Here is an 11,798-nt window from a genome sequence, read left to right on the forward strand (position 1 = left end):
GCCCCCTTCTCTCTATACTTCCCGACTATGTTTGAGGGTGGATGATTATGATGATTTGTGATACAATGGAGATTCACTTCATAAGCAAGATAACGATTAGCGAACAAGGAGACCTGAACTGCCATTGCTAAGGGTGATCGCAGCCCCCCAAAAGCCACGATCTTTAAGAGTCAAGTATACACGCCCCCCAACGCCCTTGCCTGGCGTCAACAATCTCCGTCCGCGATGGTAGAAAGAGTGATAATTCGTGACAGGTAATCAATCCAAGAAGCCCAATTCATCAGACATGACTTGTTCCAGACTAGGAGGCGGAACTTCCTGAGCCCTGGAGACCGGCGGCCACTGAGCCATCTGTGCTCGCAGGCGCTCGGCCCTATCTAGTGATGACGCAATTTCCCTATTTGGATTTCAGCCTGAAGCCCATCACGCTTGAAGAAGGCACTAGGAAACCTACTGATAATGACTTGAAATGAGATAACCCTGCTCTTGAAGGATATCAGCAAGCTCCTGCTGGTGGTTGTCTTTGAGAGTCGGATTCGGGACCACCATAAGAGGCACGCCCAGTCTCAATGCATCCATAATGCTACCGGAGCCTGTGATTATCGAGGTCAGCTTGGGCAATGTAGAGCACAAAGGAGATGAAAACACTACCAGCATGGCTTATAATCAAACCACCAAGTCGACCCTCTGAGGGCCAGGCTTTAGCAAGACGCATCTCATGATCAAGACCGTCGGAATTGAAGTCGAATCCATCAATCACCAGGCCATGGTGACCCTCACTCCCGGGAGGATATTGCTGCAAGAATTCGTCGAAAAGACTCTTGCCGTCTTTGCCGTATTGGATCAACAGGTTGGTGTAACCGTGAGCCCGCAGTTCACGAAGAAAGCTCTGCTCGAGAATGGCTTGAATGAGTAGATTAAAAGAAGCTGTGGCACCTACGGTCACGAAGCACAGCTTCATGGGCTGATCTTGCGTTGCCATGAGTGGAGGTACGAGATGTAGGAGGTATGTGAATGGATGGATAGATGTTTCTTAGTAAGAGTACTGAGAGCGAGCAAAGACACGAAGATTGATTACGGATTGATCATCAGTACTGCAGCTAGACACCAGTCATTAGGAGAAAAATGATCATACCCGTGATTCGACTTGAAGATGAGTCGGCCAGTTAGTTACATGGTCAGTTGACTACGAAGCACCGAGTCGAGAATCACACGAAGGTTGGTTCTTCATCCAGCAGGTGGAATCAATGTCCTGCAGTTTGGATGGCGGTGAGACGGCCGCCTTCCCAAAGTGGGATAGTTTCCCATCCCATCAAAAAACATCGAATTGAAACCGCAATCCCCGGCCGCTTTCCCCGAGAGATTCCCTCCCAAACCTCCGAAATTAGACTCTTCATCCTCCTCTCGCCTCACAATGGCCTCAGTAGCCCGGTCCCTGGGCCGTTCGGCCTTCTCCATGGCCCAGAGAGGCCCGATTGTCACATCGTACCGGTCTTTCTCCGCCACGCCGCTCTCCTTCCTGCCTGATGAGCCAGCCGTCCCTGAGACTCCCGCACAGCCAGATATCCCCACCATCAAGGAGTACTCGCCCGAGACATTAGACCCTCAGACACGGTCAATGTACGACCTGATGTCCCCCGAAGAACGCCAGGCTTTCGACGCAGCGAACAAGCGCCTGGTTAGCGAATTCAACGACCCGGAAAAGCGCAAGAGCAGGGTTGCGCAGCTCGAGAAGAAAGTCGCCGATTTGGAAAAGAGAGATCCCTGGACCTTGGGCTCTGATTTTCAAAAGAAGAAGTTGGATTTTTGGGCTGATGAGGAAATTGACCCCATGGGTATGGTTCCAGATATGGACGACGACTTCAACGACGACGATATCACGTCCATGGCCTATGCCGAACTCGAAGAGCACCGCGAGATCAGAGAGTACGCTCGAATCGCCGCCTGGGATATGCCATCATTGAGCAGTATGACCACCTTTTCTTATCCCGCTCCTGGATTTGTGTTCCTCCCCTCCTAAAGACTTCTTCTCACAATGGATCGCCCACTCGACCATCGCAACGAACCAAGAATATAACATAGCTAACTCCAACTGTCCATTCATCTCTAGAACTCGCCAAACCCTTCACACTACCCCCCGAAACGCATATTCTCCGCTTCCGGTACACGACTTACATGGGTGAAGAGCACCCGGCTCAGCACAAGGTCGTGGTCGAGCTGGCCTCCAGAGACCTGACCCCCAAGTACCTGACCGAGGCCCAGCGCCAGACCTTCCTCAAGCTGGTCGGCGTGCGCTACAACCCGCAAACCGACATCGTGCGCATGTCATGCGAGAAGTTTCAATACCGCGCCCAGAACAAACGCTACCTAGGCGACGTAATCCAGGCCCTGATTAAGGAGGCCAAGGAGGGCGACTCCTTCGCCGACATCCCGCTCGATCTCCGCCACCACAAGCCCAAGAACCACCTCCGCTTCCCCGACGAGTGGGTGATGACGCCCCAGCGCCGGCGCGAACTGGACGGCAAGCGTGCCGCCCAGAAGGCGCGGCAAATCGAGCAATCTGACGTCGTGGATGGAACTTCAATCATCACCGAGGCCGTGAGGACCCTGCCCGCTTTCAACCCGGCCTTGAGGCTCCCAGGCAAAGATGATAAGGCCGGTGCGAAGGTCGGTGCGAAGGTCGGCGTTAGGGTCGGTGCCAGAGCTCAGCCACAACGGAGACTGCGCTAAGGCTAGAAATCAAAACATGAAACTTCCTCTTGATAATTTGTGTGAGATGATGATGAGATGGAATTTTATGTCGGTGGCCAGCCACTGGCAAGAGATCTTTGTGTGTCTATATATGTGTGTATGATGTGTTCATCTCTCGGGGGTAAGCCGATGGGTCTCTTCCTTTCTCTTTTTTTTTACTCCTCCTTTTTCTTCTTTCTGGTCTTGTCTTCTTGTTTCTCATACTCGTGTTTCCATTCTCTGGATCCTATGTATGCTCAGACAAAACAGGGTGGCGCAAATGTTTGTTTTCTCTTTTTTTTTTTTTTTTTTCCCTGCGGGGTTGTACTAGATTCATCATCTCAATGTATTATAACTTCATTCATCTTTGAAAACATAGCGCAGGGACTTGCCTGACTGTATTCTCCTTCTACAACGACTTACGGTGACCGAGACCAACATACTCAATGTCATCAGGTGATGTTTACCATGTTCAAGATCTACTGTGTCTAGAACAAACGCTAACAAAGCTCAAATCGGGCTGTTGTATTTCATCAGGACATGCCTGGACTTCAGATCTCACGTCGAATCCTTTTTCGCCTCTTGCCCTAATCCCACACAGATATAGACATGACCTCTGGTATAACAATTTTGTACACGAGACCGAGTCCTGTCTGGGTAGGAGAAAAGGGTAAAAGCAAGGAAAGTGAAAACTGGACAAGATTAACTGCAAAGCAGCAGACTTTAAAAAAAACAAAGAACATCATAGTGACAGCATACATGTAAGAAAGACAAGTCGGGGGGTCAGTTGAAAAAACTGAGCCTAGAGCCAGAATAAGCTTGCGTTCAACAAGGGCTAAGGTAGCAAGTAGTTATTGAAACTGTAGTTTGTAGCGGGACGAAAGAACCACCCATGTTCCATTCCAACGTCAACGTTAAGTGGCGGGAGTCTCCGTCCCCATGAGGCAGAAAAAAAGTATATTTAGTCCGCAGAGGAGATCCCGTGTAGTAGCATATCACAGTAAACCGTACCGTAACACCTTAAGAAAAAAACCCGCAAAGTCGCATGTCTTTCGTGTGACGGGGGAGGAAGGGAAGACGTCACGAGCCTCATTCAGTGGAAAGGAAGATTTTGACCCATAGAAGTAAACATCTCCCAGTCTCGCCATCAGATATCCTTTTCTAGTCACTTTTCCTCTTCCATGGACAGGCCGAAAACGTCATCTTCGGATGACCCGACAGAGCGCTGGCGATGAACCTGTTGACCGATAACTCCAGAAATTGGCTTGTGGTTTTTGCTCTTGACGCGATTGCGACGCTTTCCAGGGCTAGACTCCGACGAGCCAGTACTAGAGTGGGTTGAAGGGGACGCATCGCGACTAGGCGGGTCCGATGTAGCACATCCATGCATGAGCCCCGGGTCAGCATGCGCCTGACTGGACCCAAATGTCCCGAATGTGACCCCTGAGGTAGGTGATGTACAGTTCGACGGCAAAGTGGCCTGGCTAGAATGGCTCGCCCCATTAACTTGCTCTTCTATCTCAGGGCCTGGTTCTTCCACTGGAAGCTGCGAACGAGGCTGATACAACCGACGGGATTTATGTGTCTTCCTGGAACGGCCCTGAGACGCAGTGTCCCGCGGGAATCCCGAGGCCTGACATGCATTGATTCCAAGTGGAGCAGGTATGAACGATTGAATATTGCTGAAAGTTGCATGTGGGTTTTTGCATGCGCCTTGGAAAGGATCAGTGACAGCATTCTTGTAATTAGCACTTTCCTGGGAATGCGAATGATCAAAAGCAGGCGAGTTGTTCTCGTTGGCAATTCTTAAAGTCGTATAGTCCTCATAATCTGGAACCGAGTCCATGGACAGATATTCGAGCTTTCTGAGAGCCACGTTCGTGGAGTTGGGAGCTTGCTTCGATTCTACCCTCTGACTCTTCGAGAACTTCGTTGCATCGGCAGCCGGAAGAGCAAGCCTTGAGGTACTAGGAAATCTCAGGGAAGGTTGTTGAATGGAGAGATGATTTCTAAGTTCCTGCTCAGGGTCCTTTCTGATCTCTGGCGCGTCAATGTTCTCATTGATAGCCATGCGCTGGTGATACTGAGTCGGTCTGTAGGAACCACCGTCTGCTGGAGGAAGTGCGTGGCTGATGGGAGTACGGGGATGTCCATGTCCGTTGGGAAGAAGGCTTGGTATATTGTACTTATCGCGATACCAGCGAGGGATGTCGCGCAGACCGAGCTTCTCTAGCATTGACAGATCATGAGGCATCTCATGCTTGTAGAGGCACCCTATGGCAGGCGTTAAATTCGTCCTTTTATATTGTGACATGAATCCATACCTTGTTGCTGATAGTCGCATTCGCCGTGACGTATCCAATATGAGCAGTACTCTTTCTTCGAGTTGTAATGAGGGCTCTGCGAGAAGATTAGACCAATCAGTCACCTTGAACTTGAGTTTCTTAGTGTCACGTAGTTTACATACTTGTCTAGCAGCACCATTTCCTGTGGAATTCAGAGGGTTGGTCGGAACCAGCCAATTGCTGGATGATGGAGGAGTGGAAAACCAATTCTGAGATAAACCATGCTGCAAAAGCGCACTGATAGCAACTCTCTGACTAGCTGGGACGTTCTCATCAGAAGCGAGCCTCATGAGAGTCGACTGCACGTCATTGTCGCGGGAGCGATGTCCAGGCGCAGCGCCGGATGACGGGCGAGTCCCTTCAACGACATAGCATTGCAGTCGCGAGTTCACTGTGCCCAGACTAGTCATTCCCTGAGTTTCGCTTGCTGAGAGAATACGGGGAACGCCGCGGATTGAGATATGCGAGGGCAGCTCGTCCACTGCAACGAGGGGCGTGAGGGTGCCATTTGGACGAGTACAGAAAAACTGAGGGCGAATCGGGGAAGACATGGCTGCTTGGCAACGCCGAAGTGCAACCTACTGTCTGACAGGATTCGACTGATGAGATTTCGAGTGTAGAAAGCGAATAACTTTATTTAAAAGATAAATTATATCGCCATTAGAGATGAAAAGAAGAAAGATTGGAAGAACGAATGGTGGGAAGAAGAGGGAAAGAAGAGAAGCGGAGGAGACAACACAGCGAGGAGAACAAGAAGAAGAAAGAAGAGAGCCCAAAGCAGTGAACAAAAAAAATAAGGAAGACAGTGTTAAAGATCGGTGAATCACCAGTGCGCCAAAAACAGTCGAGATTCACTGCGACTGGCGTTGGCAGCAGGGGTTTGATAACACCACAACGCCGAGAGCACTACACCACCCACACCAGGGATAGGAATACCTTAGAAACGTGGATTCACAGAGAGCAGTGCAATGCCACAGATAACCCTGCAAAAAGAAGCACGTAGCGAAGACACGACAGCAATGGGAGTGAATCTAAGCACTTCAGTTTGTGAAAATATCCCACGTTCGTCGTCCAAAGGATCTTTTGCTGCTCTTCAGATTCTCAACCGGCCGGAATATTAACAAGAGGCCAGGAAAAAGGAAAATCAGCGTGAAGAGTCCTGCAGAGGTTCGAGTAATTTTCAGGGTCCAGATTCATTCATGACTAACTGCCGTCAGTGTTTGTCCGATGATGCTCGCCAGGACAACCGTCCCGGATGGCTGCAGCCTCCTCGCTGGTCGCATGCTACTTATGGGGCTTTGGTCTGCTCCAGTGGGTGTTGGGGGGGGGGTGTGGAAGCCAATGCCGTATTTTTGATGAATCCAGCCTCTGAGCGAGATCTTGTGCTGGAAGTGGTACTATTCGATCTCATCACCCTGAGTTGGTACATGTTATCTATTTGCAACATTTTTTCTCGGGCATATTTCTCACGAACAAAGCACGGAGTAGATGGAACGAGATTATCCTTGGAAGGTCAATTGATTCTGCTCGTCCGCCACAGAACTAGACTTGACATTCTAGCTTCGACATGCTTCAATGCCACCTGCTTGGAGCGTGGATGGCGTAGGTAATGAATATATGGGCCGCGGATTGGTGGTGACACAGACGAGTCAATGAATGGGCAAATCAGCATTATCCACAAACGGGCATTGCAAACATTTCTGCATTCGGCGGCGGAGTGGGAAGGGGATTCAACAAACGACATTCAGAATGTAATCTCTCTCTACTACTCGGGACTTGGGAATTGAAGCAATTCAAACGAGATTCAGTCGACGGACGGTTCTGGTTTGGACCAGCCGAAGCCGATTTGGAAGGAAGCTCAGAGCACGAACATGTGACCTGGTTGTTTACCTAAAGGACAATGTCATAGTATCTGGGTTGTTAATTACAGCAGGTTCTTCTCGATGCAAACTCCTAAAAAATGCTATGATATCCTCGACTCCGAGTTCCTGGAGAGTACCTATCGCTGAAGCAAATCCATCTAGAAGGCCCAAAAAAGAGAAAAAATAAGACAAAAAAATAAACCACCAATGACACGTGCTGTCCCCCGCTCCTCCTCCTTCAACTACATAGTTCAGGCACCGTGTTCAGGATGGTGGGGGGCCCATGTGGGTAGATGGGGGGCAAAAGAATGAGCAGGGTTCATCAGTGGTTGGCCAGCTGACGCCATGCGATTATCATTAGTGAGGTCGATAACGGAGGAGCTGGTTGTTGCGACAGGGTTGGCAGGAAGAGGAGTCGCACTGCCTGCTGCAGCCTTACTAGCCTCCTGCTTCTTGCGGTATGCAAGGTTGCCACGAATGCCAGTCAGGTATTTCTTTGCTAGACGAATAAGCTCTTTGTCTTCAGTGCTATGCTTGATAGCCTCGAGCATTCTGGCTACTTGTGTATCAGACCTTAAGTGCGGACATGTACGCGAATGACCATAGTGTGCGAGACCACAGAGAGGACAATGCTCAACTCCAGCTAACTGCAAACGACAAGAGCCAACCGGATGAACCTGCCGGCATGCAATGCACGCTTGTTGCTGAGCTAGGTTAGACTCTACAGTGCCATCCACAGCCAGCGGTAAGTTAATGGGAGCGATCCGTTGAAAATTTTGGACTGTGGCTTGCATTAGCGGGATGCGAACACCTCTACTTAACAATGCATTGGGTGCTTACTCTTTGTTCTCTTCGGGACCATACGCAGATCCTCAGGGTCTAACTCAGGAGCTGACTCAGACTCAGAGTCAACACCATCGTCGGCCCGGTACTCGCCGTCAATCTCTTCCAGACGAAGTATGCGATCTTCAAAGGGCGAGGTCTCCGGGGCATTTCTACCATAGTCGACATTGGCCCGCTTTCTCTTGCCACGGCCCAGTGTTTCCGCTTTTCTCCTCGCTTCCTCAGCTGCAGCTTGTTCCCGCTCCAGCAAAATCTTGTCCCAAAGATCAGTATTGGGTGCAGCTTGCTCAGTCATCTCCGTCATCTCCTGGAGCCGGTCTTCAAGATTCTGGTTATCGTTTGCCCATACCCGAGCAAAGCTAAATTGAGATTCTAGGTCACCTTCAATGGGCACCTTTGCCTGCTCGGCTTGACTGCGATCAAGAAGCTTGTCGACAGACTCCGAGTCATATCGGACATCACCAGAGTCGTCATCATTAAAGAGAGCCTGAGCTCCATGCCGTAGGACGGACTCGAGCTCTTGCCCGTTATCTTCCTCCGCCACCATACGATCAATGAGAACGTGATCCAGGACCATTTTCTTCTTACCTATTTGCATGATCTTTTCTTCGGCACTGCTTCGCGTCATAAGCTGAAAGACAAGAACCTTGTTTGCTTGCCCAATTCTGTGAGCACGAGACAACGCCTGCATGTCTTGATGAGGATTAAAATCGGGGTCCATAATGATAACCGTATCTGCAGTAGCAAGGTTGATGCCGACTCCACCAGACCGAGTAGAGAGAAGAAACGCGAAGTAAGGCGAGTCTTGTGCGTTGTAATCGTCAATTGTCTTCTGCTTCTCGAGCGAAGTCATTCTACCATCTAGACGAAGATGTGGCAGACCCATGCCGTCCAAGAAGTCTTCGATAATGTCGAGATTCTCGAGGAACTGACTAAAGATAAGGACTCGGTGACCGCGATCCTTGAGTTTGGGAAGCATTAGTTCCAACAATTGAAGTTTGCCAGCTGCGTCCACTAAGTGACGATGAGATTTCGTCCTATCAGAAGTTCTTTCCTCGATGGCTCTGCTGTAAACAAATGGATGACATAGACATTTGCGCAACTGCATGAGAATATTGTTCAAGTTATGTCTTTCTGCCTGTTTTAATGCCTTAGCCCCACTGCGTTGGAAGATCGACTTGATCAGCTGAGGATTTTTGGCAAGGATAGATTTGTACAGTTTCTTTTGCACTAGAGACATTGAAACCGGAACAATGATTTGAGCCACAGGAGGAAGGAAGGTAAGCACTTGCGCTTTTGTCCTTCTCAGGAAGAAAGGTCGTAGCATCTCATGCAGCTTCGGAATATTCTCCTTAGAGAGCGTGCCGTATTCTTCTTCAAGATCAATGGCCTTCTTCGACGGGTCGCAGAACTGAAGCAAGTTGAACAGTTCTCTGATATTGTTCTGGAGCGGTGTCCCGGTCAAAAGCAATTTGAACGAAAACCTGATTCGTGAGAGTGCATCATAAAGCTGACTCTTGTCGTTCTTGAGCCGCTGGCCTTCGTCGACAATCAAACCGGCCCAGGGAATTTTAGCCAGGAACCTGCGGGATACGTCGTCCACCATCGTCTCATACGAAGTCACGACAACGTGGCATCGGAGAGTAGGATCATCATCAGCATACATCTCATACTCCTTGGCGAGGTTCCGAGAGAACGCAGACCCGTAGTAGGTCACCACCCGCATCGAAGGAACCCATGACTTGATTTCCTTGCGCCAGTTGGGACAGGTGGAGTTGGGCACTACTACTAAGAACGGCCAGCACCTGTGATAATGAATCAGAGTAGCCATAAAGCCAATTACTTGAATTGTCTTTCCGAGACCCATCTCATCGGCAAGAATGGCGTTCTGCTGTTTGAACCACATATAGTAGAGCCAATTGACGCCATCATCTTGATAGTCCATCATTTCTCCACCCGTCATAGTGGGAGGCTGATGGTCCTTAACCAAGTCAGTCTGAAAGTTCTTCTTTCGCTGCTTGGCCAAATGTCTCCGTAAAGATGATTGATTTGGCTCGCGAACGTATTCACGCTTAACCCAATCTGCGAAAGCAGCTTCGAAGTCTTCCCATCTCTCCACGTCACTGCGATCGGGAGGTGTATCCCAGACTACATCCTCGTACGGGAGACCTTTGAATTTGACATATACCTGAGACACATTATCAATCCGCTTTAGATCTGCTTCGTAAGATCGCTTGCTTTCTCCAAGCGGGGATGTGCTGGAAAAGCGAACATCAAAGACGATATCCACCCTGAGATAGTCCTCCGGAATAGCTTCTTCAATAGTTCTTTGTGGTGGAAGATCCTTTTTGATAAAAGCCCGCCGCATATGATAATTAACGAAACCCCATACCCAGCTCCCAGGCATCCATGTCGAGTGGCTGTAGGATTGATTCTTCCATTTGATAAGATACTCTCGATTGGCTTCTTCAGCTTTCTTTGCTTTGGGGTCGACTGGCCGCCAGGCAACCATGGCACCGACCTCTCCAGGGATCGAGGCACATTCTTGGCAATGCCATGTAAGATGAGCGACATCAGAGAGGTGCTCGAAATGAAAAGCGCGGTGACAGGTAGTACAACGAAATAGCAAATTGTTAACATTATTGACCCGCGTCATATCGATAAACGTGATCGGATCCTTGCCACCGTTTTGCTGCCGAAACTGTTGTTCTTGCTTCGGTGTTAAACGATCTCGCAGTGGTCTGGACATGTTCCCTTCGCGATTGCATATAGCGCAATAACCCTGGTGTGGAACTGCCGGGTCTTTACTATGAGATACTCCCAAACAGTTACGGCACTGGAGGACGAACAAGTCATCCGTGACTTTGGTGACAAGATGGTCTCTCGCGGCACGAGGACCCAGACATTGATGATGGAAACTGCTGGTACACCCCTGGCAAAAGACGAGAGGCCCCTTGGCATAATCGTCTCCAATGACATGGCACCTCTTGCAAGCGCCTCGATGTCGTTCACGGAAAGGATCATTTTCTGGTATTTTGTGGAACTTCTCTTTCGCTCCAAAGAACTTTTCATGGTGCTTCGGTGTGCCCTCGTTCTCAGAGATTTCATCCTCATTCCGTTCGCGCAAATTCTTTCGCAGAACTTTTCGTGTTCTAGTGGAATGCCGTGTGCCTACCGGAGTACTGCGATTGCTTTCTTCGTCTGACAGAAGTATTTCGGAGCGCGACTTGCTCTTTCGAGCTCGTGACATGCGACGTCTCCTAGTTGTGGTGCCGGATGAAGCGATAATATCTTCACTGGAAGAATGACCTCGTGAGTGAGCTACATCGTCATCACTGCTCAAGGCTCCAAAGAATGCCGCGAATCCACTATTCCTGGCTCGGGTCGATCGCCGGGTCCTTCTCTTAGTGCGATATTTTGAGTCGGACAAGGCCGAGTCCTCTCCCGATACGTCGCTCAAACGGGGGGAGACCGATTCAGTGGGACCGTATTGAAGAAAGTTCGACAAGGCTTGTCGGCCGTTCTTAAGACTTTGGATTTCATCGGATGAAGCCTAAGAAACAGTACGGTCAGTGACCAGGTACGAGGGCAGAGGATGCTGATGCAATATACCTTTTGAACCTCGCCACTTTTCAACTTGACACGATATATAAGCCCACCCTCGGTCTCAGAAACCTCTTCACTGATGATGTAAAGAGCTTCAAAATGCCCAGGGAGAAATCCACAGTTTGAGATGACACTGCTCGGCGCAAGTGGAACTTCCACAACAGGTTGCGGTAGCTGAGGCTGAGAGGGAAGATTTTGAGCTAAATCATCTTCGGGCGAATCCGGATGAAGCGTGATACCCTCCGACTCTCCTACCTGCAGCATCTCAGCATCTCCAGGTGCATCATTTTGGATCGCTTCGGGAGAGCGAGCTGCAGGGCCGCTCTTGAATCTGGCAAGAAGTGCCTCAACAGGACCGTCTTCACTATCGGAATTATTGGACATATGCTGGTCTTGTCCTTCATTATAAGTG

At 49.6% G+C, this 11,798-nt stretch overlaps 4 protein-coding genes across 4 annotated transcripts; 1 reads left to right on the forward strand and 3 right to left on the reverse strand.

The window, feature by feature from the left end:
- Positions 1–113: 113 nt before the first annotated feature.
- Positions 114–1,188, reverse strand: alg13 (N-acetylglucosaminyldiphosphodolichol N-acetylglucosaminyltransferase catalytic subunit ALG13). The gene is made up of 3 exons (XM_025574623.1): positions 652–1,188; positions 455–593; positions 114–397 (listed from the first exon to the last, which is right to left on the reverse strand). Exons 1-3 carry the CDS (start codon positions 959–961, stop codon positions 259–261), a joined length of 588 nt encoding a protein of 195 aa, XP_025432761.1. The 5' UTR covers positions 962–1,188; the 3' UTR covers positions 114–258.
- A 167-nt stretch (positions 1,189–1,355) lies between these two features.
- On the forward strand, positions 1,356–3,042 carry BP01DRAFT_337153 (mitochondrial 37S ribosomal protein mS35). Its single transcript, XM_025573273.1, has 2 exons — positions 1,356–1,967; positions 2,111–3,042. The coding sequence occupies exons 1-2, from the start codon at positions 1,415–1,417 to the stop codon at positions 2,728–2,730; spliced, it is 1,173 nt and encodes a 390-aa protein (XP_025432762.1). The 5' UTR covers positions 1,356–1,414; the 3' UTR covers positions 2,731–3,042.
- Positions 3,043–3,895: 853 nt separating this feature from the next.
- Positions 3,896–5,626, reverse strand: BP01DRAFT_390457 (uncharacterized protein; the record flags this gene model as incomplete). Its single annotated transcript, XM_025578002.1, has 3 exons — positions 3,896–5,004; positions 5,055–5,130; positions 5,198–5,626. The coding sequence occupies 3 exons, from the start codon at positions 5,624–5,626 to the stop codon at positions 3,896–3,898; spliced, it is 1,614 nt and encodes a 537-aa protein (XP_025432763.1).
- Positions 5,627–7,188: 1,562 nt separating this feature from the next.
- On the reverse strand, positions 7,189–11,650 carry BP01DRAFT_293147 (putative chromatin remodeling complex subunit (Chd3); the record flags this gene model as incomplete). Its single annotated transcript, XM_025571724.1, has 3 exons — positions 7,189–7,718; positions 7,778–11,333; positions 11,393–11,650. 3 exons carry the CDS (start codon positions 11,648–11,650, stop codon positions 7,189–7,191), a joined length of 4,344 nt encoding a protein of 1,447 aa, XP_025432764.1.
- Positions 11,651–11,798: the final 148 nt, after the last annotated feature.

Source organism: Aspergillus saccharolyticus, assembly GCF_003184585.1.
Source record: "Aspergillus saccharolyticus JOP 1030-1 unplaced genomic scaffold BP01scaffold_9, whole genome shotgun sequence".
In the NCBI taxonomy this organism is placed as follows: domain Eukaryota; kingdom Fungi; phylum Ascomycota; class Eurotiomycetes; order Eurotiales; family Aspergillaceae; genus Aspergillus; species Aspergillus saccharolyticus.

Coding starts and splice junctions, on each gene's coding strand:
- alg13 (XM_025574623.1), bottom strand. CDS start 961: ATGAAGCTGTGCTTCGTGACCGTAGGTGCCACAGCTTCTTTTAATCTA. Junction 594..651: donor TTTGATTATAAGCCATGCTG/GTAGTGTTTTCA, acceptor CGATAATCACAG/GCTCCGGTAGCATTATGGAT. Junction 398..454: donor CTCATTTCAAGTCATTATCA/GTAGGTTTCCTA, acceptor AAATCCAAATAG/GGAAATTGCGTCATCACTAG.
- BP01DRAFT_337153 (XM_025573273.1), top strand. CDS start 1,415: ATGGCCTCAGTAGCCCGGTCCCTGGGCCGTTCGGCCTTCTCCATGGCC. Junction 1,968..2,110: donor GGATATGCCATCATTGAGCA/GTATGACCACCT, acceptor ATTCATCTCTAG/AACTCGCCAAACCCTTCACA.